Below are 27836 nucleotides of genomic sequence, written 5' to 3'. Positions count from 1 at the left end.
AAAAACACCTCGTACATTCTTCAAAATATCTTAATTTGTGTTTTGAAGAAGAAAGAAAGTGATACAGTTTGAGACAGTCAAAGTATGAGTGATCAGAAAATTACCATTTCGGATGAACGTAAATCATTACAAAAAGGAAACCCAACATAAAATTTATATAATTTATTGATATCAATAATGCTTGAATATTAAATACATTAATATCTATTGGGCCATCATGGATATTTATAAATGGCTTTGATTTAATGTTTCCATTGGTCTTTGATAACTGGATATTTATTTTTGCCACTGATGTATGTTGTAGTCATGGGCATCCACATGCTAGACAATTGGCTAAAGCAAAAGAAAGGCAAGGCAAGTCCAACACTAATTTACACTGATATGCAATTGTTGTTTATATAAAGTAAAAGCATAATCGTATAATATACATTATACAGGGGGAAACATGCTAACAAGCAAACATACGCACACTGGTCCACACACACTGATACAGGCGCAGCGGTATAGAATGTATGACAATTTCATAAATATTAAAATAGCTTATTTGTTTGGTAATTGTACAAAGTTAACATAATGATAAGATGAACTGGTAGAGCATGAAAGAAAACCATTAGCAGCTCATTGTTAATACATAGACATAATACATTTGAAAATGAACCAAAATGAAGAATCTGTGAAAAGATGTTCTAATGGCAAAATCAATAAAGAAACTTAAGTGGCACTTTTTATGAATAGGATACACTTTTTGGTGTCCCGATATTGTTAGAATAACTATAAAAAAAAATTTATTCTGTAAGATATGGGAAACATAATTTAATCAATAACAACACCAGCATTTGGCCCCACCTATAATCCCTACTGAGTGAGATTAATGTAGGCTAAACTTGTGACCCTGTTACCCATCTGGCATAGTTTTTATTTATATTTTACATTTTCGAAGTATTAAAATTTCATTGTAAACATTTTATTTCATGTTTATTGCTAGGAAAAAATACAAACCTGGTTTGTAAACTGTATTTAAACAGGGTAGCAAAAAATGCAAGCCTCTTATAAAATACATTTAAAATAGAAGTGAAAAAAACCTGAATTTGATGATCATTTTCTAAAGGTTATACATCTGTCTAAGAAGTCAGATCCCACCACGGAAAAAATAAGTAAAGAAGTAATTCAAAAAGTAATTTTGACTTTATGGCTGCGTCTGAAACCAGGAAAATGCTGCCTTCGAAGGCTGAATAAGGAGAAAGGACCAAGGCACATCCGAATCCAGTGTTTGTGTAAAATCCTGTCAACTGAGATACCTTCATCTGATTGATTTTTAAAGGCACCATAGAGGTGTCCTTCACTGCTTATGAAATCCCACAATCCATGGTGGTTGAGCTGGAAAAAATAAAGGTGGCCGAATAGGCAGTTGATAGCCAAAACGTATGTTTTTATTAACTTTTTCCAACTTTTGATTCCATTTCTAGTGAGGCAACAAGACAGCTACCTTTGGTTTCAGACTCAGCCTTTATCTCATGATAGTAACTTTATTTCAGCAAGATTACATGGAAAATGAAAGCATATGCGACAGTTCTCGCGGTGGACTCGTGGTACCATTGTCATTCATTCATTCAGTTCCGGCTTCTCATCCTATCAAGATCTAGCCTATGTCTCATAAGGCCCATAGCTGTCTTACTTTGCTCGTGCGGCATTCACCCACCTCCACCCCACCACCACCAGTTTAGGTCCCATCCTGCTCTAGGGGTAAGCTCCTCTCCCCTGCTGTCTTCGCCTTCCGGCAGGATCTGATGGTTCAAGCGAAAATCCTGACGCTGGATCATAGGACGGGGCTTACGCCAAAGATACTAATTATCACTAACTCATGTTATTCCATACGATCGAGTCCTCTGAGAGAAGTCGGCATGTTGTTTCAGAGAGTTCCTGTATAGGATCGGCCACATTATGCTGACTCACTGACAAGCACTATCTCCTTGCATACATTTTTGCATCAGCTCCAGTGTGTTTACCTTCCCTTGTGGCATAACCGGAAGCTCGTTGTGTCAGCAGCGTGGGAGACCCGGGTTCAAATTAAAATTTTGGTAAGCACAGAACAATTTTAGCTAAAGAAAAGTCAAACTACTGTTTCCGATTTAACTGATCAGTTTGTTTATCTCTTGCAATTAAAGTAGAAGTTGTGAGATATAAGCTCTTACAATTACGACTTTCTAATTTCGACATGAGTCAGTGAAATAAACTCAGTGACAATCTCGCAACTGCATGACAAACTCAATTTAGAGTTTATATCTCGTAATTGTGAGACTTAAGAGTCAAAACATAAGTCAGCAACAACAATTCAGAGACATAAACCCGCAATTAGGTGACAATCTAAAATGTTCTTTTTTTGGGAAATAAGTCGCAATTGGAAGTCTAAAGCCTGCAATTATGAGAAATAAACACACAATTTAGTTGCTAGTTCGTCATTGATTTTGTCACTGACTTAGGTTAAATAAAGTTGCAATTGCGAGATATAAACTCGCAATTCTGAGATAGGCTATAAAACCTATAGAATTCTATAAAACCTTACAAATTCGATTTATTTCAAAAAATTGTGACTATTTCTAGTAATTACAAATATTTCTCGCAAATGTGTGACATACTAAATTATGAGTTTATTTCTCGTAATTGTCAAATTTAAAGTCATCAGCAACAAAAATACAGAGACATAAAGCCTCAATTACGTGACAAACGAAATTATTAGTTTTCATCGTAATTGCAAGAAGTCACAATTGCAAGTTTAAATCCTGCTATTACGAGAAATAAACTCACAATTTAGTTGCAAGTTTGTCACTGATTGTCACCGAATTATGTTATATCATGTTGGAATTGCGAGATATAAACTTGCACTTGCTATAAAACCTTTAAAAGTGTATTAAACCTTACAATAGCTACTTTCTCACAATTTCGACTTTATTTTTCGCAATTGTGACTTTAATCCCTGTAAAAATAAGTAAAAATTTTATAATCCCTTATAAAAAAAAGTTTAATCCCTGTGGAATGCCATTCGTTTTCAGGAATTACAAACAGGAACTGGGAACTTCTGGGCTGCAGCAACTTTAAAAACCAAAACAGTCAAGTGAGCTTCTGATCGACCAGTTCACTTCTTTGAAGACAGGAAACCTGTAAGTAAGCAGCCCAGTCAATTATGTTTCCCAGTGTCTCTCTAATCTGATCAGCTCTAGCCGGTACCAGCAGAGGCCACACTCCTCAAACACTCTAGCCAATCTGAAGATCTTTAGTAAGAGTCTCCAAAGGGTTTAAAACACTTGGCTACCTGCTGCTCTTGGCAATACTTCCAAAGAGCGAGGGACTGTGAACGAGGAGAACATAAAAAAATGTGAGAAGGGAGTAACAGAGTAATGGAGCAATGGAGCCAGAGGGCGGGGGGCTCAAACAATGGGTGGATTTAATTCTGGAACAGCAGCCATGGAAACGGATTTGGTGTTCAGAGCCTAGTCTAGAATTACAGCCTGATTCAATTGGTGTTTGAAACAAAATGCAAACTTAATAGCGGAGAAAGACAAACAGATCTCTAACAGGTATAACAGAGGGAACAGTGTTCTGGATTACAGTAATGGAGGTTGGATGTAATCTAGGTGATAAACCAGTTGGATCCATTTAATGTAAAAACACTTTTAGGCATGTACCAGCTTAAAATCAACATGAAAACAGACTCTTATTTACTTTCTTGAAGCACAATCCTGGTCTTATTGTAAAGGACCGGTGCACATTATTCCAAAGAAGCAAATAGCTTTTCTCGTAATCATCATAATCAAAATGACATCCTAAAATAATAGCTTGTTCATCTTACAAAATGACTCCTTTTGCAAGTGCCTTATTTTTCAACCTCTCTCCATCTTGTTTCAAAATCCAATCAATTCCTGATGGATAAAATTAAGTCTCATGTTAACTGTAATTCATGAGTCTCTTGATAAACATTACCCAAATCATTGAGTTTATGGAACACAAATCATGTTTTCATTAATGTTGTTTTTCATTACACTATGAAAAATGAGCAAGTTGTTATTAATGGTCAATATGACAGTATTTCCTTTCATAATTCTTGTCGAAACAATAATTTGGGAGCTTTTCGGCATGTCATCTGGTAGTTTTTGGACACAAAAACAAAACACAACACAAAGTAAAAAAACTAAAAATACAGGTGTTCGCCCCGTTTTGCGGCCAGCCCATGGCCATCTCCCTATGACCAGTCCACCCCTGCTTTTGACTGATGTAACGAATCCCCCTTACTTTTTAACCCTTTTCCTCCAATCACCTGGCTCCATTCTAATATAGAACACCCACTTTTTATGTTACAATCAGTTATCAATCATTTGCTTTCTTGTTGAATGTCCTGTTTCACTGCGAAATATGTTACATTATGGATGTAAAATGGGTTGTTTGCTGGTACTGTACATGTTGACAGTATATCATGCAATATAAGATTAGCTGGCCAGGCAGTTTGATACAAATGCTGCTTGTAAATATACATAATGCAAACAAGACTGCTTAATCAGCTGCTTTATCAATTTTTGGGTGGTAACCTCTATATGTAATTCAATTTTTTTGGTATAAAAACATGGAACAAATTACTCTTAAAGCATGCCAAGCTACACCATTAAAAGCAAAAGCTATAAAATATTTGTAGCTAGCCATGACGCGGTTAAGCTTGTCAATAAGAAAGCCAATGTGGACATCTTTAAATTATAGTAGATGAGTGTTCATTTTAAAAGGAAATCCATTTTACAACATATCTCAATGCTTTTGTTCCACAATAATCATTAGAAATGTATATTCAAGTTATATTTAAAATATAAGACATTTATATTTAAAAGTTGTAGTGTTATTTTTCCTATACAGCAGTTCTAGTTTGGAGATCAAAATCTAACCAAACAATAAATGAGCACCATAACCTTTAAGAGTGACAGCAAATTCATGCCTTTGGAAGACACGCTTTTGAGAAGAGTATCTTATATCTCCACAAGACATTAAAGCCATGGTGGATTTGTGGTCTCTACACTACAACAAAGAGATCTTGCATTCTAATTTCGATGTTGAGCTCCTCTATGTTTTGAAGAGTTGGACAGGGTTGTGTTGACACCTCTGGTCCAGTTGACATGTATTGGAGTCCCACTTTAAGGTGGAGAAATGGGTTTCCTGCAGGGTGCTGGTCTCAATAACCCGCCCACCCTGAACCGCCCACCTCTGCTTGATCCAGGTCTGGTCATCGCAGGTTTAGACAAAGGGCTGCTACAAGGATGACAATGGTTAGGATGAAGAACGGAAGCCAAGTCTTCAGAAAGCCCGCACAACTGTAAAAAGAACAAATATCGAGGCAAAGATGTATGTAAGAGAGATAAACAAGAAATGAGGCAAAGTAAAAATGAAAAGTTAAAAGAAACTACATTTTGACATTTTCTGAAGAAAATGTGAGTATGGCAATGGGCCAGTGCAAAACTCACCACCACAATGCTCAGGTGTTCTGGGCGGTGGGGTGGGCGATATGACCAAAATCTTATATCACGATATGAGCAGGGTTGGGAGGGTTACTTTTGAAATGTATTCCACTACAGATTACAGAATACATGCTGTAAAATGTCATTAGTAACAAATTCTGTTAGATTACTCAAGGTTAGTAACGTATTCTAAATACTTTGGATTACTTCTTCAGCACTGGTAGTGGCTGGTAACGTGCATGTAAAATGGCTAGAAATAGCATTTTAGCTTAGCGTAAAGCTAACAATTTACACAAGGTTTGTTTCTATTTCTTCTGCTCCAAACTTACTTCAAACTTACTTCTCTGTCTGCTTGTATGAATGTAACACATCATAAGAAAGTGTTTCACCACTGTTCAAATGCACCTTGGATCACATCATTTATATGTATAGATGTTTTCCATCTGAAAGGACTAAATATTAAATTAAACAAATGACAGTAAAATGCAAAGTAATCTCTTCAGTAACCTAAATACTTTTTGAATGTAACTGTATTCTAATTACCAATGATTTAAATTGAAACTGTAGTGGAATACAGTTACTTATATTTTGTATTTTAAATAGGTAATCCTGTTACATGTATTCCGTTACTCCCCAACCGTGGATATGAGTACATTTATATCACGATACAGTAAATGTATTCTAGAAAATCATTGCAAATTAATTATATATAAAATAAACATATTGTAATGCTTTTTGAACTCCAGTCAGTGAAGTAAATACTTTATAAATTAAAACGACTTCCTCTTTATTTGGAACAAGACAAACAATGTCAAAGTAAATAAATAAATAAAAATCAACCTAACAAAAATGCTAAATATAACAGTATGCCACATTTCAGTTTAAAATTTTGTTGACCAATATTATTATTAAATATAACTTTGCTTTCCATTTAAGAACACTTACAGCAAGAAACTTTTGCCTATGGTTTTAACAAAAACAACATTCAAAATGCCCAGTGTTTAAATAAAATCTTAAAGTAAAATATTCAATAGTTATTAAAGTGCAATATGAGGCATGATTGTATCTTCTTCCTCTGAACAAGAGCTTATAATGTCAAATAATTTTTCAAAAAGATGAGCATGTCTACATTGTCTGGGTAGAGAGTAGACCTCTTTGCAGTCACTATGTCTCCTGCCGTAGAGAACACCATCTCAATAGGAACTGAAGTGGCAGGCACAGCAAGGTAGTGTCTTGCCATCATGGAAATGTGTGGGTATTTACACTCATTGCTTTTCCACCATGCAAGTGGATCACCACCATCCACTGGCATACCGCTTGCTGCCCTGTAGTACGCCACCTCCTTTTTGATGGTGTTGGCAAAAGTCTTGTCTGTGTCATTATTCGCAAAGGTCTCCCCAAAAAGCTCCTCCATGGCTGACTTCTTTTGTGGAGGAGATGCCTTTGTGTCTGCTCCTGTGGGTGTTGGCTCTTTGGCTTGACCCTGCAGAAAAAAATGACCCTGATCTATTAAACTAACTATATTTCTTATCATATTTCATAGAACGACAATTGTGGCAATCGCTAACATTTGCCATTATTATTCAAAATATATATGGATGATTCACATAACAATAGCATAGAAGACTAGACTGCAGTATTTATTATAATTCACTCTTAATTGGTTTTTACATCTTCAGTAGCCACAATCACAGTGAGATCACATAAGGCAGGGTCTAGGTGAGTCAGGGACTTGAACCTTGGATCAAGTGCAGTAGACAGTCTAGGAGTCGATAGATAGGGTCAATATATATGGGGTTCAGGTCCACTCTAATGGCAGCCTTGACATCTCTAGTGATGGTGCTGTCTTCCTCACTTGGAGCCATGGATTGTAGAATCCTTGTTTTCAGAGGTAGGATCATGGACACAGATGGTGCAGTTTCAGTGCTCAAGAGGGTTGTAACTGTTTAGAGGTGTTTGAGCACCTGGAGGACTCTGCCACTTTCACATCATCATCAGACAAGGTGACAATACCTCTGATACTTTTCTGTGAGTGCAGAGTAACAGCTACCTGCTGTAAATGGAGATCCATCTTGTTGTGACATCATGTATGAGCTTGAGGGCTGGTAGCTGTAGCATTTCTTGCTTGGTCTTAAGCACACAAGCTGCTGATGTGCTTCTGTGGAAAAAGGAAACCACCTCCCTGATCCTCCCAAGGAGGCGGTCCATCTGGGATGCTAAATTGATCACATGTGCAAAGCAAGCTATCTGTGGCCCCAGTTCAGCTTCTATCACTGCATTTACTTGATTCTTGGCATTATCTGTGGTGACTGGGATATTGCTATGACTCTCATAGAGGTTGTGTCTGTAGCACCGGACTTCGCATCTCCCACTCCGCTGTGATGTAGTGAGTAGTCACAGTCGCGTAGCTTTCCGTGGCCCTGGAGGTCCACCCGTCTGTGGTGATTGCAATAGAGGTTGCCTTGGATAATTCTGTGACAATTTTAATTTTTTCCTGTTCATTAGGTTCTGGCATGATCTTCATACTGAAGTGGGTGCAAAAGGGGATTTCGTTGAATGGCTCCAGCACTTTCATTATATTTTTAAACCCTTTGTTTCCCACAACAGAGTATGACCTCATGTCTGCAGTGATAAACATCACAGTAATCACTTTAGCCTGGTCTGATTCTGCTGCAAAGGGCTGCTTAAATGCCGCGGTAAGAAGCTGTTGTTATGTCTTGGCTCCCGTCACTAGCACACGAGGGTGATGTCGCTTCAGATGTGTGGCCATTCTCGATGTATTGAAACTTCCATACGGCTTTCTCGTGCCTACATACCATAACAGTTTTTTCCATCACCCTTCTTCTGTCATCATTATATTTTACATGGTAGCCAAAATGCTCCCATACAAGCAACTTGAACGATGCGGGAGGCTTTTCGAGTTCTTCTGCTCCTCCGCTAGCTATGATTGTTATTATCAACTGCATAACAAAACCCGTTCATGTGAACACATGACTGCTTAGTCTGTATCTTTTCACTGCAACTCTGCATCAAGTTTTAAGAAATTATTACTTTGAAATGTAACATTGGCAGTAAAACTGTCTTTCACTCTACAATGGTTCAACTTTACAATTAATCCGCAAGTCACATGTGTGCCGAACCGTGGGGCGGTGTCCGTACGGATCACGGATCAACTACGATCCGTTACACCCCTAGTGTTCTGGGTGGTTGCCTTGGCATTGCGAAGGTGTTCTGAGTGGATGTTAGTGCACTGGTAGACCTATGTAGTTACAATTTTCTGGATAGTTGTTAAGGCATTGTTAAGTGGGTGGTGTGATGTTCTGGCTACTTTCCAGGGTTGTTGCTATGCTGTTCTGGGTGGTTGCCTAAGCATAGTTTAGAAGTGGATGTTGTGCATTGGTAGGCCTATGTGGTTAAGATGTTCTAGATGGTTGCTAGGGTCATTGCTATTTTTATCTCAGTGGTTGTTAAGGTGTTGCTGTGCAGTTTTTAGGGCATTGCTGGGGTGTTCTGGGTGTTTGCCTAATCATTGCGAAGTTGTTCTGAGATGTTGTTAGCACGTTGCTATGTGGTTCCTATGTTGTTCTGGGTGGTTGCCTTAACATTGCTATGGTGTTCTGAGTGGATGTTAATGCATTGGTAGACCAATGTAGTTAAAGCCCATGGTGCAGGTTTTTTTTTTTTTTGGCAATTTTCTAATTTGTAATAAACATTTAAACAGTTATCCATTGTATTTGATGTTGTAGGTTACTACAAAAAAGAAATATAATACGGAAAATTAGGTGATATGTTAGCTTTTAGCTACAGCTTAGCGATTATTCTTATTTCTCCCACAATGCATTCCATGACGCCACATGAGGTACTCGCTGACTATTGGATCTACAGAAGAAAGCCTGCGCCCGCCTTACAACTGAGGGAGAGTGAGACGAGGAGTAGCTAACTAGTGAAAGAGTGACAGTGACAGATTTATAAGTAAGCAGATAGATAGATAGATAGATAGATAGATAGATAGATAGATAGATAGATAGATAGATAGATAGATAGATAGATAGATAGATAGCATAGCATAGATAGAATAGCATAGATAGTGAGAGATAGCATAGCATAACAGATAGCTTAGAGATAGATAAAGAGTAGATCATAAATAACGTTAGTCAAAATGGTTTATTACTGTGTTTGTGGCGGTGCAAGAACTCCAGCAAAACTGGACATAGGGTCCATTCCTTACCCAAGGACAAAGGGATCTTCCGAAGCTGGGTGCAGTTTGTGAAGATTAGGCGGGCAGATTTTTCAGCTAGCTCTGTCACCGCCTACTCGAGAATATGCAGCGCGCATTTCAAAGAGGAGGATTACCACTCAGGGGATGCTAAGATGGTCTCACTTGGATTAAAGAGTGAGAGGAGTGCTAAATTACTTCCTACCGCCGTGCCGTCTGTGAACGCAAACCTCTCTGCTTGCCCCGTCCCGAGGTCGAGAGACACCGTCTGCCGCAAGTGAGAAATTGCCACGGTAAGCATCATGCTAAAGTTAATGTTTACAAGCTGCGTGTTAGCTAGCTCTGTGTGTATTTTGTATACCGTGTTCCCTTTGACACAGCCTCCACTAACTTACAAGCATGATCACTCTGACATTAGAAGAGCATATTTCGTGATTCACGAATAAAAATTAGAATAATAACAAAATTGCCCTGAAGTAAAAGTCCATATCATCATGAAAGCTTTATGGCTGTGCCATAGGTTATTGTTTCCACTGGGAAACTAACGTTAGTTGTAGCACACACGTCCCATTTTATTGATGGACTTATGAAATGACTGGGAATATTTACTTATCTTCTTGGAATTTCAAAGATGTAGTAAATAATTCTCAGTACTTCCAAGTTGAAAATAAATGATTAAATGTTTCCATGTACTCCTGCAATGTGCTCGTACACCCAATGTGCTTGCGAATCACTGTTCTAAGTATTCATAGTATACCCACCTCTTATTTCACCACTACACCCATTTGCATTTTGCTGACCCTTTTTCATATTTGTTTTTCCTCATCCCAGTTAGACGCCATAGTAGTCAGTGCTAGTCTGCTAGAATTAGTTCAAGTAGCTGAGAACGGCTGAGGCTACATTCCACTGCGTCTACCTCATGTGACGTCATCGCCGAATCGCGTAAAAAATAACCGTTTCTAAACAAAAACTACAAAAACTGGACTTTAACACCATTTTGGAGACATTTCTAACTTTATATACATATCTTGACTGCTTTATCTACCCATTAATCGACAGTGGTGTTTAACCTGCACCATGGGCTTTAAGATGTTCTGGATGGTTGCTAAAGCATTGTTAAGTGGGTGGTGTGGTGTTCTGGCTACTTTCCAAGGTCGTTGATATGCTGTTGCCATTATGTTCTGTGTTGTTTCCTAAGGATTGCTAAGGTGCTGTGTTTTGAGCTGTTGTTAGTGCATTGGCAGGCCTTTGTGGTTGCTATGATGTTCTGGACCGTTGCTAGGGTCATTGCTATGGTGATCTTAGTGGTTGTTAGTGTGTTGCCTTGCAGTTGTTAGGGCATTGTTAAAGTGTTCTGAGCAGTTGTTAGCATGTTGCTATGTGGTACCTAAGGTGTTCTGGGTGGTTGCCTAAGCATTGCTAAGGTGTTCTGAGTGGTTGTTAGCGCATTGGAAGGCCTGTGTGGTTACGATGTTCTGGATGGTTGCTTGAGTAGTTGATATGGTGATCTCATTGGTTGTTAGTGCATTGCTATGCAGTTTTTAGGGCGTTGCTAGGGTGTTCTGGGTTGTGATTTAATCACTGCTAAGGTGTTCTGAGTGGTTGTTAGCACGTTGCTAAGTGGTTTATATAGTGTTCTGGGTGGTTGCTAGGGAATCCCCTTAAGTGTTTGCTGGGATGCTCTGGATGGTTTCCAAGGTTGTTGCTATGCAGTTGCTGTGGTGTTCTGGGTGGTTGCCTAAGCATTGCTGAGAAGTTCTGAGAGGTTCTTTGTGTGTTGGTAGGCCTAGTGTTTACAATGTTCTGGCTAGTTTCCAGGGTCATTGATATGCTATTGCAATGGTGTTCTGGGTTGCTGCCTAAGCATTGCTAAGGTGCTGTGGTCTGAGTGATTGGTAGGCAAATGTGGTTGCTATGATGTTCTGTCTAGTTGCTAGGGTTTTTGCTATGCTGTTGCAATGGTGAGCTTAGTGGTTGTTAGTGCAATACTATGCAGTTGCTGGGGCATAAATAGGGTGTTCTGGGTGGTTTTAGCAATTTGGATGTTGGTATTATGTTCTGGATGGTTGCTAGGGTGTTTCTAAGTGGTTTCTAGTTTGCTCTGGGTGGTTGCCAGGGCATTGCTATGCTAAGGTAATCTCAGCAGTTTTTAGCAAGTTGCTATGCAGTTGTTAGGGTGTTGCTAGGATGTACTGGGTGGTTGCTTTCAAGCCCAATCAGAATAGACCATAGATATATCACAGGCCCCTCCATCAAATAAGTCTATGGGTTATTTTACCCATTTTATGGTCTACCAGGTGAAAATAGTGAAAGTGATTCTCAACTAAATGTACGAGTTGATGTATCCATAATGTTCATAGCACAAATTGTATGGGGCGATTTTGTGTCAAAGTTTACTTCTTAGGGTTAGGTGTTTGTTCACATTACAAGTTTACATGATCTTCCCCATCTTAGTGGGTGTTTCTTGGCCAAAATAAGCTGCAAATTGGAGCAGACTTTATGCTGATTCTGGGAGAATCCCAATTACTCTATAATCTGATGCAAACCCAACAATCAGCTCCCACAAGCTGCATCATTAGTTCATCCCTGTAGTTCTTTTCCCACTGACTGACAATTCCACTCACACAATAAAAACTGATAGATGGACACTGAACACTTTGGGCTAGGAGAAACATGCACCCAATACAACACTTTAAATTACACCTGGGTGCCACTGGGAGATACCAGTGAAATCTTGCTACTCTTGTGTAAATACCTCTCAGTCCCTGAGGGTCAATGCACATGCACTATATTTTCAGACAGCTACCAGAAATGGTGTCTGGAACAATACCTTATTAGACTTTAAGTGGACAGATTCAGGTGTCATGAAATTTTCAGCTGACACCCAAAACAGTGTAATGGGTCCAAGTTCTATATTACATTATGTCCAGAGCTGCAATAGAGAGGAAGTTTGCTGCAGGCCTGAATCAGAAGTAATCTGTGTCCAGTTCATGATCTCGAAACTTGGATCTAGAACCAAATTCACAGCAGCTCATTTAGGCCAAGCCCACACAGCCTCAAAGATTTGTTGACACAGTGCACTGCGGAAAAGCCCCTCTAGAAGCCTAGATTATTCTTGTTTACACGAAAAATGTGTCCCTTTAATCCATGGAATGAAAATATTTGTAATATCTGTCCATGTTCAAACTCCCTATGAGGTGCACCTCTATTCTATAAAAACAGATTGCATTTAACTAAGAAGTGGTGCTCCACTGAAGGTTTACAGAAAAAAAACAATTCCACCCTAGTTCCAACCCTTTTGTTCCATTGTTTGTGTGTGTGGGTGTATGATTTGATCTAAAGAAGCACAATTTATGATAACATTTGTCAGATTTTATGGCTAATTGTAAATGTGTTATTTATTGGTAATCTTGACCAACAGTTTTGCAGATTTAATCTTTCCCAATTCAAGTAGATAGTAGATGTACTTAAAATAGCTGCCCGGAGGCTGCCACGAATATGTCTGCCGAGTGACCTGACTTGCCTTAATTGAACTTTGCAGCATACCCACCCAACACGCAATCATTTGTATGGGAAAAGCACATACAAATACATGCACAAATGTATTTAGTTCAACAGTGTAAGTGTACGAATTAATCTCACCTGACATGTTTTCCATGAATAAGTGCGAGAAGGCAAAGATTCACCATATTCCATGAGGTGCTGTTGTCATAGTGCATCAAGTTCAGTGCCATGGCAACATGCGAGTGACAATTGTCACAACAAAGGTTGTGCTAGAGGGAAAACATAGGTAATTGTCAAAAAATTAAACAGACCTTTATTGGCACAAACTCTAATGAAAAAAAAATACCCTTCAAATTTGAATGTTTGTGAATTTACAATGTTAAAAATACAAACTTTTCTCTATTTAAATAAATCCTGTATTCTTCATATTGTCTGCTCATACAAGAAATCATCCACACCTTAAGCATTCTAGCAGTAAGTTTATTCTAGATCTTCAGGAAAAGTTTAATCTTATGCTTTCTTCAGTACTTCCCAAAAGATGTCACTGGATTATAAAACACAGATTTTTAATTAAGATTCCTCCAACCATAATACTAATTTCTAATCATTTATCACTTAATATTTATTTTTTTGCACATTCTACCCTTTTTTCTTATTTGCTTTTAAAGGCTTTTCCTTTTAAATGATGCCTAAAATGCCAACAATCAAGAGCCCTCTCTTCACTGTTGCAGATGGAACTGGTGTTTGCATTTACTGGTCATTAAAGCTTCCAGTTTAAGACCTTCAAGAGGTCTGTTTCTTAAACTAGAGACTCTGATATACAGTACTGTGCAAAAGTTTTAGGCACATAAGATGCTTCACAAAATAATTTGTCTTAAGATGGTTATTTATATCTTCAGCTTTAGTGTGTCAATATGAAATATAAATGTTAGACTCACAGACATTACTTTTGCTATTAGAAAAGTTTAGAATAGAAGAACAGGGAGCCCTGCAACAGATGTCATGTTCCCCACAGAGACCCCCACTGAACATCATGTCAGTCTGAGATTACATGGAGAAACAGAAGCAATTGAGACAGACTAAATAGAAGAACTGTGGAGAATTCTCCAAGAAGCTTGAACATCCTATCTGCCAACAACCAAGAAAAACTGTGTCCAGGTGTAAGTAGGAGAATTGGTGCTGTTTTAAAGGCAATTCAAGTGTTTACACCAAATATTGATTTATCTTTTTTATGTTTACATGACTTTGTATGACATTAAGTGATAAATGAAAACTATTTAAGTCATTATTTTTGAAGACATCCTCACTATGCAACATTCTTCACAAGTGCCTAAAACTTTTGCATAGTACTGTGCTTGTCTTCTTGTTGTTGTGCATGTGGGCCACTTCCCTCTTTGTCCTGGTTAGATCCAGTTTGATTTATTTTTCAAGACAGTAGTACATCAGAGATTTGTTTCTTTATGGACATTTTTAAAACAAAGTTTGAAGTGTTAAGTGACATGTAAGAAATGCAACTCAATATGTCTGCAATTGAAAAACGACACTGTTTTTTTGGATGTCCACACTTCATTAATTAACAACTGTTCTCACAAAAAACAAAAAGTTACTTGAGTGTCAAATTAGCACATTAGAATAATTTCGTAAGGTTAATTTGACCCATTATTTTCTTAGTAGGCTAAAGTAATGACTGCTGAAAATGGGACTTTGACGTCACCAATAAAAATGTTATTTTAAACAGTACTAATAATTTACAGCATTACTCATTTTAAGGTGGTGTTTTTGATCAATTCAATTCATCGGAGGTAAAGAGAAGCATGTATTTCTTTCAAGAACAAAAATGTCTTAGTGTTGTAACAGTCACACCACTTTTTCAATGTGGTGTGGAGATAAAAGGGTATAATTCACAAATGAACTGTTTTGAGTGAGCAAACTTTATTTCCATTTGGTGCATTGGTTTTATGTCATCCTTCAGAGTGTGTACTTTTGCCTTGTTGTTTTTATGCTCAGACAGATAAAATAGTTGAGTGGGACCCTCCACTAAAAATCAGATATATGGCCGATGCTTATGCGAGGTCGGGACAGCCGTTATAATGCTTCCAAACTTTTGACAAAGTAGTGTATCCAATCCAATCACTCCACAATCACTCATCATCAAACATCACATGAGAATATTGTATGGGAGAATTCACAGTTTTTGACTTGAACAACTATACGACATGTATTTGAACACTTTATTGAATAAAAGGAACAGAAGAAACACACACACTTTACCATTCTCTGTTTATACTCTTCTGATGCATTGTGGATGGCTATGTCCCAAGCGTCAGACCCTCTGCCATATATTTTATTTGCATCTAACATCCAGTACCTGAGAAATAGATGGAAATTACTGCAAAATAAATAACATGCATACTGTATCAAAGTCTAACCCAACATTTCGATTTAGTAGAACTAATGTATTTTATAACCTCATTGGAAAATATTAACTCAAACAGACAATGGTTTAGAGAAGAGACTTTCCAAGAACCTTTTTACTCACTTTGTTGGTCTTCCAAATGCCATGTTATCCTCCTGTAAGAAGAGCAGAAAGAGACTATTAAACTCTTGTGTTTGAAAAGTGTAACATGTAAAGGCATATTGATAGGGATGCTCCTATCAATTGGCTCACTTATGACTTGAATGGTGGGCTCTTAAAGGCCCCGATATACTTCATATATGAAATCGTAGAATGAACAGGAGTGACGTCATTTAGAACAAAATCAGGCCAAAAAGGTGTTTTTGAGTTCGTTTTGGCGGTTCGTAACAGCTCGTCTGGGCGAACTTTTAGGAAAACGTCTAACTGGCAGCATATAGCATGTTAGCATTAGCACCATGAATTCAATATGTAAACAAGACAAAATAAACATTTTCAAATAACCATATCAGCTCAAGTTACCTGCCATGCTCTACCCAACACATTTCACTTTTTCTCCCGTCTAACAGGGATCTGTTTAGCAGGGTAATATCCTAAACTGCATTCATATTATAATAATGTTTGTTTGCACACCTTGTCTAAATGATATATAAAATGTGGTGTGAAAAGTATGCCAAAACAAACGTTGAATGTTGGCTTGACTTGTATGAAAGTTAAAAAAAAAAAGAATTGAAGTTTTAGTCCTTATAGGTATAGTTGGAATACTTTGGGAGTTTAAGGAGTGAGAATTGAAGGTTGAATGTTATGTGGTTGCTAGGATGTTCTGGGTGGTTGCTAAGGCATAGCTTACCCTAATAAAGCCTACTAAGTCAGGAGGTCTGTGCTGAGTTTGGTGGACACAGCTTTAAATCTTTAGGAGGAATTAAAGTCAAATATTTTACATAAAAGTCTGTGGGATTTTCGATCTTCAGCTCCAGGAAAACCGTAATGCCCTGAATGTGAACTCTGGGATTCCACTGGGTATTTTTTAACAAGAAGACTCCAGAACTCTGGAATCAGCTGAGGACATGACAATTAGTATCCCAAACAGGAGAAACATAGAGCTGCACCTTTCATCACATGTCCCATTACAGACAGGATTCCTCCTCTACTCAGCACCTTTGTGCACCGCTATAGATTTTATTTTTGTAAATGATAGGATGTGCTTGTGCAGGGTCATTGAGGAAGCTGGTGAGTATTGAACTTTTATAGTGGTTTCCAGTGGGACATTAAATGATACTTATGATCGAATTTCAAGCCGCAGAGTTATAGAGACCTTTATCCAAAGGCATGTTCTTCTCTGAAATCTGCCAAACTGTGATATAGGCTTTTTTATATGTCAACATAAGGTTGCATCGCAAGGCCTGTGCCCATCTACATCCATGGTTTATTCCAGTCCACAGGTCTTTTATAACATTTATCTTGCCATAGCAGGAGCAGTATAAAGCTTCCACAAGCTGTTAACAAGCTCAGTGTTGCAACATTTCAGGAGATCAAAGGCATCAAATCAGAGCTTTAAATTTGCCCAATGTAACATTCAAATTATCCAGTCTGGCAACCAGCATGCACTATCTATTCACTGCGAAAAGGCGCTGCCAAACATGATGTAATTTAGAGCTAATTGATCTTAAGTGTGATATTTTGTTCAAAAGAAAAGCGTTTAAGCCAAATGGTGCGGTAGCTCAAGTGATAGAGCATTGCTCTTGTGATGCGAAGGACCAGGGTACGGGAGACAACACTATTCATAATTTGAATGTGTCATAAAAGCGCTAACAAACAAAACACGTTATATCATTTTACAAAAATGTGGCAAGTCTAGTTTTTATGAGATGAGGCTGAAAAAGTCAGTGTGTGTGTAAATACTCACAAAAGCTGTTTATGTTAATGGAAAAATAATGATAATCAGAAAATATTAATTGTTTTTATTCTGTCAGTTTTTTTAAGTGACTTAAACACAATCAAATGTTAAATTCACCAGGGAAGTAGGCAAAATAAACCATTTACAACTGCACTCAAGCTGTATTCAAATTTCTCTAATGCCTAATGAAAAATTATCTACCTTTGTAGAGCAATACTTGTGTAGGGAATTGTTTCCATGGGTCACATATGCATGTTAGAAGATTGTGACAGTGTATTAGAACTATTTCTGGGTGTAAAAGATGCATGAATATTTTAAAGGAAAACAAACGGTTTCCAGCTGTTCCATTTTTAAGTTATTATAGAATTATACTTTGTGGTAAAATACTATATTTACAGAGCAAACATTGTGAAATGTGCTATAGCTTAATTTTAGCAAACAGCAAATACATTTTTTACTGATTAGATACTCACTGAGACAAAGTATGGACCTGCAAAATCACGGATCACTCCAGTGGACGTGCAGATGCCCATGTGGCCAATGAACGGAAACAGCCATCTGAAAGAGTAACAGAAAAAAGGTGGAATTAAAGGCCTCATAAATTGGTTTGGCAAATGCATTCTTTTCTGTTTTGACGTAGTTCCAATTGAAACAAAAAGTTGGGACATGACATATTGATATCTTGGTATTTCCATTCCATTTTGCATAAAAATACATAGATGGAAACCCAGGTTGTCACTTGATGGCTTGTACCACGGTCAAAATCAATGAAGACACTTTACATTTCATTTTAATGGACAAAAATGTGTATACAGTACACCCCTGCATACAAGATGAATCATTAATCTGTTTGGTCCATTTTCCAAGAAGCGAAAGACTGTAAATGTAAAAATGTATTGTGTACATAAATCTGCTAAAAGTTTATTCTGTCAACTTTCAGGAGTACACTAGCATATAACACACAACAGATCTGATCACTCTGTCAAGAAAAATTATGTGACCATTATCAGCTGATTGTATATTACCCCTTAATAAACACACACACACACACTTTTATTTTTGGCAGGACAGCGAAGCACGAGGCCTCACCCTGGAGAGTGTCCTGTTCAATATCATACACCTGGACCAAATCCAGCTTCCCTGCTGAATCATATTCATGTTAATTTGCCTTTGGAATTCCAGCAGGGCACCAGCAATCCAAAGGACAAGCAGATAAGGAAGCGGATTAGACACGAGACCAAAACTCTTGTCAAAGTGAAAAAAGTGCTATCGAGAGAGCAGGCATGTAAAATGAGTAAAGGCAGGATTCGACAATAAGGACGGCCTGCTGGTCTGGGGCCAGTGTTAGAGAGTTTCAGCCCAGTTAAGTTAAAAAAACAATAACAATTATTTATTGTATGTTAAATAAGTGTAGGCTATGCACTAGCTGTCTCGTTTGGAAGGATGCATCCTCTGGAGGTTGCGTCCTTTAAAAGCTGCAGTATACCAAGTGTCCTTTAAACAAGCCTAGTTTAAACGAGACGGCCTTCGTAGGACGAATGGAAATGGAATGTAACACGGTTGCTATGACAACACGTCACTCTTTAAAGAGCACGAGCGCTTTGAGTGAGATGGGAACAAAGTCCCTCTAGAAGGGAATGTATGAAGTCAAATTTAGGAGAGATAATGATGTAATGAGAAAAGAAAAAGATTTTTCAGGTGTACTTTTAGTCTAATAATTTATTTTGATGATATATTAATATAATTATGCATATTATATACTCTGCACCCATCTACTGAGGTATTTAAACTTGGGATTTAACATTCCTTGAATTTGAACATCATATCTATAGGCAAATTGGTGTTATTTTTTTTTTTTACATTTCAGTTGAAGCAAAGAATTGTGGGTTGTGAGTGCCCACAAAGGATACACCACATGCATACTCCGAATTCCTGGGAAAGAAGGTCGCATTCAAAGGCCACATTCAAAGTAGCCTACTTGCTTTTCTGAAACGAGACGTATCGATGATGTATGCGGCCGACAAATGCGATCTCCGGCAGACGCATTCTTCCAAACGAGACACAGCCACTGCCAGCCAAAAAAAGTCCCCATTTGCATTCAAATAATCAGATAATTAAGAGCCTTTGATTGGATCATTATTGCAGTGATTAATGTGTTTCAGCTGACAAATTTCTTAAACAACCATGTCGGAAGACATGTCCTGTGGTTGTGGAAAAGATGTTACTGTGTTTCAGAAGGGGCAAAGTAAGTTGAAGGAACATAGATATTTCAGTTATGAGCCCAAAACTTGACATTTCAAGTAGTGCTGTCAGTCGATTAAAATAATCATAATCATGATTAATTGCATAATATTTCATAGTTAATTAAGATTAATTGCAGATATTTAAAGTGCTGAAATTTTACTCTATACTTATTTTGCTGTCAAAATGCACTTATTTCCTTCTTAGGAAAGAAAACAAAACAACAGCCACCACTATTGTGTCCTTGAGCAAGGCACTTAACTCCAGGTTGCTCCGGGGGGATTGTCCCTGTAATAAATGCACTGTAAGACACTTTGGATAATAATCCAAATGTATTTGGGAGTTTGACTAATTGAAAGAACTAGTCCCCACATATGTTGCACAATTATTGCAATGGGCGTTAAAGGTGCACTCAGTAATTTTTTTCTCATTAAAAATGAAAACACTTAAAAGACATGAATTGTAATTGTGTAATATATGTACTAAATCATGAGCACTCACATTAAAATGAAGATTCCAGTCATATCAGTAATCTTCTTATAAAAGCTGTTTAATTCTACATGGAGAGGGTCCACACATGGGGGCTGCCATGTTAGAATCACATGATCAGCAGAATACTACTCGCTTAATCTCAGTAATCGTCCTGTTATTTGACACTTTCACTTATTGATTAAAATAATCATGACTGACTGTGAATACTACATTTCTACAACGTAGTTGCAGTTGAATGCTGAATCAAAGCCGCTAGGTGTCAGTGTAAAAGATGACACAAAGACAAAAACTACTATATGCACCTTTAAATCCCTTAAACTCTCATCCTCCACTATTAATCTGCTGCTAAACTGCTGCTAAATCTGCTTTGTTACAGCAATCGTGTAGCCACATTTATGATTCGCATCAGGGCATTAGCACCAACGTCAAGCACCGCTTTGAACTCCACGTGAAAAGTGCTATAAACAACGTCTTGTTGCTTCTAGTGAAACGGTTCATTACAGAGGCTCCAAAGCACTTTGATTTCTATCACATGTCCCATCTGGGACATCTTGAACAACAAAAAGCATTAATAGGTTCACTTGATCATTGACACAGAATCACTGTTGTGTGTGTGTTTGTGGTGTGTGCATCAGTGTAATGACTCCGGGCAGACACAACAAAAAGGTTTTGCCCTACTCCAACCAGTGTTTATGCTGGTTTATGCTTTATTAATGGTAAATGTGTTAATCATGTGTAAAAAATCAAGTTAAACTTTTTCAATTAATTGCATGCGATAACTTCGACAGCTAATATTAAATTAAGATAACTTGATTTTTCCAGTAATGACAACAAGGGTTTACTGTGTATAAATATTATTATTAATATTATTTCTAAAATATAAGAAAAATATGGGTGGGGCCAATTAAAATTTTGGCAGTAAAAATCTGAACTACTGACCCAAATGGGTGAGCATAAAAAGTCCTTATTGTTGAGCCCTGAAAACGTTGTGAATATCCAGGAGAAAACAGCACCAGCCAAAGTGGAGTAGGGCACACGCCGGCACCCCAGATACACTCCTGTCCATGTGCATATTTATCACTGAGCCTCCTAGAGAGCAAGCTTCAGACCCAAATACAGGAGAAGCAACAAAACGTGGGGCGGGGGATCAGATGCAGCAGGGATAAGGGTAACATCTTGGGCTGTTCGATTCCAGAAAGATTCCTAGTTTTGAAATCGATGGAATTGATTCCAAGAGTCATATTTTAGATTATTTTTAAAAAAACGGGAGGTAAAGTTAAATCTCATAATAAACAGCTCGCTACTAAGCGTTTTTTGCACCATTTATAATAGCATGAATGACATTTACTATTAATAGGTCCATTCCTAAATTAAATCAGGGCCTATGTGCTAAATGCTTCAATCCCATGAGATACGTTTGAGTAGATGTGCCTGTATTTCGAAAAACTACCACAAATTATCTTAAAAGCACCATTTAACCAACATTAAACCTACTGTTTTCATATATGAGTGCTTGTATAGAAATAGGTTTATATTAGAATGTACAGTAACTGTCCACCACCTTTTGTACACTGATAAATATATATTTTATAACGTGTATTTAAAAATATCTATATATATATTTTTACATTTATTTAATGTCTCAACTCATTCTCAATCTGCCATCACCTTGTTGCAGACTTGTGTTGTAACATTGGGAAATCTTTATTGTTTGCCAATGTACTGTCACAAATTTGGCATGTTACTTGATTTTAATCCAAAGTAAACATACTGGCAAACAATACAGGTCTGGAAAGCAGATATGTTGAAGGGCTTGTGTGATTGAGAATACAGATGAACAAACGGAGTGGATTTACAGATGCTGACGGATTACAAAAGAATAGTTTTAGTACTTAAATATCACATTGACATAAGTATTCAGACCTTTAACTCAGTACACACATGTCTATATAAGGTCTCACAGCTGAAAATGCATATCAGAGCAAAAACCAAGTCATGAGGTCAAAGGAACTGCCTGATGAGCTCAGAGAAAGAATTGCATTGAGGCACAGATCTGGGGAATGGTACAAAAAAAGTTCGGCAGCATTGAAGGTTCCCATGCGCACAGTGCAGGGCTCCAGTCAAAAATTACACAGGAGCCATTGACTCCTAAGCTGAAACATTAAGGAGCAAAATGGCTGTTTTAAGTCACCAAATCATATAATTGCTCGATTTAGATTGCTGTTCAGAAACTACATAGAAAGCCAAAGAAAAGACAGCTGATAACCAATTAATCAGAGGTTTAATAAACAGTATATATAGATGAGAATATAAGTTTGCATTATCTTTTGTCTCATAAATGTTCACACACCTTTCATAATTTATACAAATAAAATATTTATTTAATACTGCTCTTCGCAATCTCTCTCTCTCTCTCTCTCTCTATATATATATATATATATATATATATATATTTATTTATTTATTTATTTATTTTTTTTTCCACCGGATTGATTTCATTCACAATGCAAGACTTCATGGCAACAGTTGCACCCTCTCACCGTGTCTAGTGAAGAGCGCGACAGAACAACAGTGATGTGGACAGCAGCTCGGATCTTTCTGCGCTGTAATCTTGAATATTGTTCTCTAGAAATTATCCACCAAACATGGATAATTTCTGCCCTGTCCCGATCCGCACGCATTGCCTCTTTTCCCTGCATGTGTGTAGACATGAAGCACCGCATGAGTTAACATAGTTTCAAAGCACCTTTTAAACCAAAACGTTTTTCCCTTCTAAATGTATCTTTATTAATCAGCATGTTACGAGCCTTTAATAATAAACAAATCGATTTCTGTTCTAATTTTGTGAAAATGTATTAGATGTCTGGAATGGATAAGGAAAGACTAAAATGACTAGTTGGTAGACTAGTCTCTCACTTTAATGAAAATATGCAAATGTTTAAATTTTCTCTCGGGACACCCCTGAACCCACATTCAGCATCATTCCACAGTCACAAGGGCTTCTATGCCCCATACTTGGGAAACTGAATCTAAAGAAATATAAAAATGTGTTTTAATGTAAAAATATTCCAACAAATACTGAACTGCTGTCACTATGTTTCAGAACAAACAGATGATCTTCTAACATTCATTTTCAATTGATAAATGGTAAAAGACGGTAAAATTGATAAAAGATCCCGCAGACCCCGCTGCTTTGGCCGTCTCTGGACACCCTGTGCAGTTTTGTAGAGACTATTTTGACTGTTTAGAATTTATTTTTACTTCTTTTCTTCTGTCAACTTTGAAATAAAAAAAGAAAGTGCAATGTGTAAATGTGTATAGTTATAAATATCGATATCGAACAATATGAAAAAGATTATCGTGATAACAATTTTGGCCATATCGCCCAGCCCTAATTGGCATACAGTTCACAGCAATCCATTTCACAAGTGAATTTGTCAATCAGTTGGAGATTTATTATGAGGGCTTGTTTAAGGACCCGTCAATGAACAGCTGCGTCAGACATGCTTGTGTAGCGTCTCGGATGCGTTGCGTCATAAACATACAATTTTTAGGTCACTGTGTCAAGTTAAATATAGTTTAATACTTAGAACACATCTTGAGATCCCTTAGTTTGGACTTGCGCTCCATCAAGTGTTTTGAACGCAAAACATAATGCATGTTTGTGTTGCTGCTGCTAAAGGTTGTTTTCTTCACTTTATAAATTGTGCGTTGCCCATATAGCCCTCTGCAGTAAACAGGTGGTACTACAAGCTTGAATTTCTCAGGAATCTAATATTTTAAAGCATTATTTTTTATCAAATTAAACGCACTGAATTAACGTGTTAAATCGACAGCCCTAATATATATATATATATATATATATATATATATATATATACACTCACCTAAAGGATTATTAGGAACACCTGTTCAATTTCTCATTAATGCAATTATCTAATCAACCAATCACATGGCAGTTGCTTCAATGCATTTAGGGGTGTGGTCCTGGTCAAGACAATCTCCTGAACTCCAAACTGAATGTCAGAATGGGAAAGAAAGGTGATTTAAGCAATTTTGAGCATGGCATGGTTGTTGGTGCCAGACGGGCCGGTCTGAGTATTTCTAACAATCTGCTCAGTTACTGGGATTTTCACGCACAACCATTTCTAGGATTTACAAAGAATGGTGTGAAAAGGGAAAAACATCCAGTATGTGGCAGTCCTGTGGGCTGAAAATGCCTTGTTGATGCTAGAGGTCAGAGGAGAATGGGCCGACTGATTCAAGCTGATAGAAGAGCAACTTTGCCTGAAATAAGCACTCGTTACAACCGAGGTATGCAGCAAAGCATTTGTGAAGCCACAACACGCACAACCTTGAGGCAGATGGGCTACAACAGCAGAAGACCCCACCGGGTACCACTCATTTCCACTACAAATAGGAAAAAGAGGCTACAATTTGCAAGAGCTCACCAAAATTGGACAGTTGAAGACTGGAAAAATGTTGCCTGGTCTGATGAGTCTCGATTTCTGTTGAGACATTCAGATGGTAGAGTCAGAATTTGGCGTAAACAGAATGAGAACATGGATCCATCATGCCTTGTTACCACTGTGCAGGCTGGTGGTGGTGGTGTAATGGTGTGGGGGATGTTTTCTTGGCACACTTTAGGCCCCTTAGTGCCAATTGGGCATCGTTTAAATGCCACGGCCTACCTGAGCATTGTTTCTGACCATGTCCATCCCTTTATGGCCACCATGTACCCATCCTCTGATGGCTACTTCCAGCAGGATAATGCACCATGTCACAAAGCTCGAATCATTTCAAATTGGTTTCTTGAACATGACAATGTGTTCTCTGTACAAAAATGGCCCCCACAATCACCAGATCTCAACCCAATAGAGCATCTTTGGGATGTGGTGGAACGGGAGCTTTGTGCCCTGGATGTGCATCCCACAAATCTCCATCAACTGCAAGATGCTATCCTATCAATATGGGCCAACATTTCTAAAGAATGCTTTCAGCACCTTGTTGAATCAATGCCATGTAGAATTAAGGCAGTTCTGAAGGCGAAAGGGGGTCAAACACAGTATTAGTTTGGTGTTCCTAATAATCCTTTAGGTGAGTGTATATATATATATATATATATATTACAATAATTATTTAAATGCAACCATTTTAGTCGCAGTCTGGAGCCCTGCAGTGGCCTCCATAATTCTTAAATGGAGGAAGTTTGGAACAACCAGGACTCTTCCTGAACTGGCCACCTGGCCAAACTGAGCAATCGGGGGAGAAAGGCCTTGATAAGAGGGGTGACCAAGAACCTGATGTTCACTCTGTTTGAGCTCCAGAGATCATGTGTGGAGATGGGAGACACTTGCAGAAGGACAACCATCACTGCCACACTCCACCGATCTGGGCTTTATGGCAAAGTGGCCAGAAGGAAGGACTCTCAGACTGTGAGAAACAAGATTCTCTGGTCTGATGAAACAAAGATTGAACTGTTTGGCCTCCTGTCTGGAGGAAACCAGGCACCACTCATCACCTGTGCAAAACCATCCCAACGGTGAAGCATGGTGGTGGTAGCATCTTGCTGTGGGGTTGTTTTTCAGCAGCAGGGACTTGGGGACTGGTCAGTTTGGTCAGGGTTGAAGCAAAGCTGAATGCAGTAAAATACAGAGATATCCTTAATGAAAACCTAACCCAGAGTGCTCAGAACCTCAGACTGGGCTGTAGGCTCACCTTCCAACAGGACAATGATCCTAAGCACACAACCAAGACTATGCAAGAGTGGCTTAGGGACAACTCTGCTTTTCCACTGAAATTGCAATGATTCAGGTGCAGAGCCTGTGCTCCGTGGTTCAAAGCAGGGGCATATTGTAAACCAGCTGCGCTTTTCCACTGACGTGAGAGCCGAATGGTGATGTTATGGGTTACTGTCTATGCGGTAATTTCACGTGACTACCTCAAACATAAACAAACATGGCGCGTCAGTGTGTTTATATACAGCTTTAACTAATATTTAAACATACGGGTTAATGCAATCCATTGTTATTACATTGCTCAACAAGATCTATGCTTAAGTCGACAGGTAATGTAATTACATTATGTTGTATGGACTATGGTTTAACTTTCTGTAAACTGTTACAGTGGAATCATTATTAACATTGGGGTAGCAGATAGTTGTATTTGGATTTTTGCCATAGCATATAATATTACTGATTGAGAATCCCACCGTTTTACTTAACAGATAGCTGTGATCTTCCAAACTTAGTGAGTTGCTGGTCAAAAATCCACTTACAGAACAAAACAATGCACAAAATAAGATGACAATAGTGTAAGAAAAGCTAACAAAGTTGGCAAATATAATAACTTCACTGAGATCAGCTGCAGAGGACACTCTGGCTGAATTCAATTCAATTTAAAAGATCGTTAAAAAGTGCTTAAATAACATTATTTTTCGCACACATAATCGATTTGCTTTAGAAGACATTAATGTCACCGCTGGAGAAAGGATTTAGTTATTTTATGTGGACTATCTATGTGTTTTGGACCTACAAATATCTAATCTCCATCCTCTCCCATTCTAAGGAATTGCTGAGCCTGGATCTTTTTCTACAAATCTTCAAAAGTGATTTGCAGATGAAAGAAAGTCATACACATCTCAGATGGCACGAGGATGAGTAAATTATCTGAGAATTTTCATTTTTGGGCGAACTATCCCTTTTACCATGGTAGTGGAAAAGTTAGCAGTTAAAGTTTGACCATATTTGACATTAGGTATGAAGTCAATGACGTGCCTTGGTGTGCAATTTTTAAATGTACGCAAGTATGCATGATATTTGAGAGCTGCAGTGGAGGATTTTCAGTGAACTTAAATTTTGGTTAACTGTTCACATCAAGTAGCTTTAAGATCTGTAATGTAGCGTATGAGTCATTTTGCCTAATTTCATTATACTTCTATGGTGATTTTAAAGCTTGACTGTCCAAGTCCCCATTTACTTTCATTATGGAAAAGAGCTGCATCATTTTGCTAAACGTCTTTTGTGTTTCACGGAAGAAGGAAAGTCATACGAGTTTGACATGAGGGTGAGTAAATTATGTCCGAATTTTCATTTTTGTGTGATTTATCACTTTAAACAGCGATTGTGCTTTTCTTACAGTCAAACAGGTTCTGGCCAAAAAGAAAAATCAGTCACTGTACAACAAGACTGCTGTCAACGCCACGCGACTCCCACAATAAACAAGCGTTCTACACTGCAAGCGCTGGATGACGCAACGCTCCGCTCTCTTGCAGTGTATATGTGTGTAATGCATCCATCGCAGACAACCCGCTTTTGCACGGGACTGTATCGCTTTCACAACATCAACACGAAGGAAAAGCAACAGTGTATGATGCTAGAATCACTCACGATAACACGGGGATTGGCGTCCATACGATACAGTAGGGATAGCGGCTTATGCTGGGGTCTATCCTCTCAAACGCTATGTTATAATTCTTCATGGTGTCTATTTCGACAGCATCCGCCATCACCAGCTGTGAAAAATGAACTTCATTCGTTCCGCTTCCTGGAAGCTGCAGGACGCAGTCGACAGGAGCGGTGC

General features: G+C 38.1%; 1 protein-coding gene across 1 annotated transcript; it reads right to left on the bottom strand.

Moving 5' to 3' along the window:
- Positions 1–215: 215 nt before the first annotated feature.
- On the bottom strand, positions 216–27836 carry LOC127619970 (transmembrane protein 222-like). The gene is made up of 6 exons (XM_052093015.1): positions 27644–27836; positions 17996–18080; positions 15752–15783; positions 15484–15580; positions 13351–13481; positions 216–5348 (listed from the first exon to the last, which is right to left on the bottom strand). The coding sequence occupies exons 1-6, from the start codon at positions 27760–27762 to the stop codon at positions 5261–5263; spliced, it is 552 nt and encodes a 183-aa protein (XP_051948975.1). The 5' UTR covers positions 27763–27836; the 3' UTR covers positions 216–5260.

The sequence above is a fragment of the Xyrauchen texanus genome, chromosome 26 (assembly GCF_025860055.1).
Source record: "Xyrauchen texanus isolate HMW12.3.18 chromosome 26, RBS_HiC_50CHRs, whole genome shotgun sequence".
NCBI classification, from domain to species: domain Eukaryota; kingdom Metazoa; phylum Chordata; class Actinopteri; order Cypriniformes; family Catostomidae; genus Xyrauchen; species Xyrauchen texanus.
The sequence above is the reverse complement of the archived record's forward strand: the minus strand, read 5'-3'. Positions and strand labels throughout refer to the sequence as shown.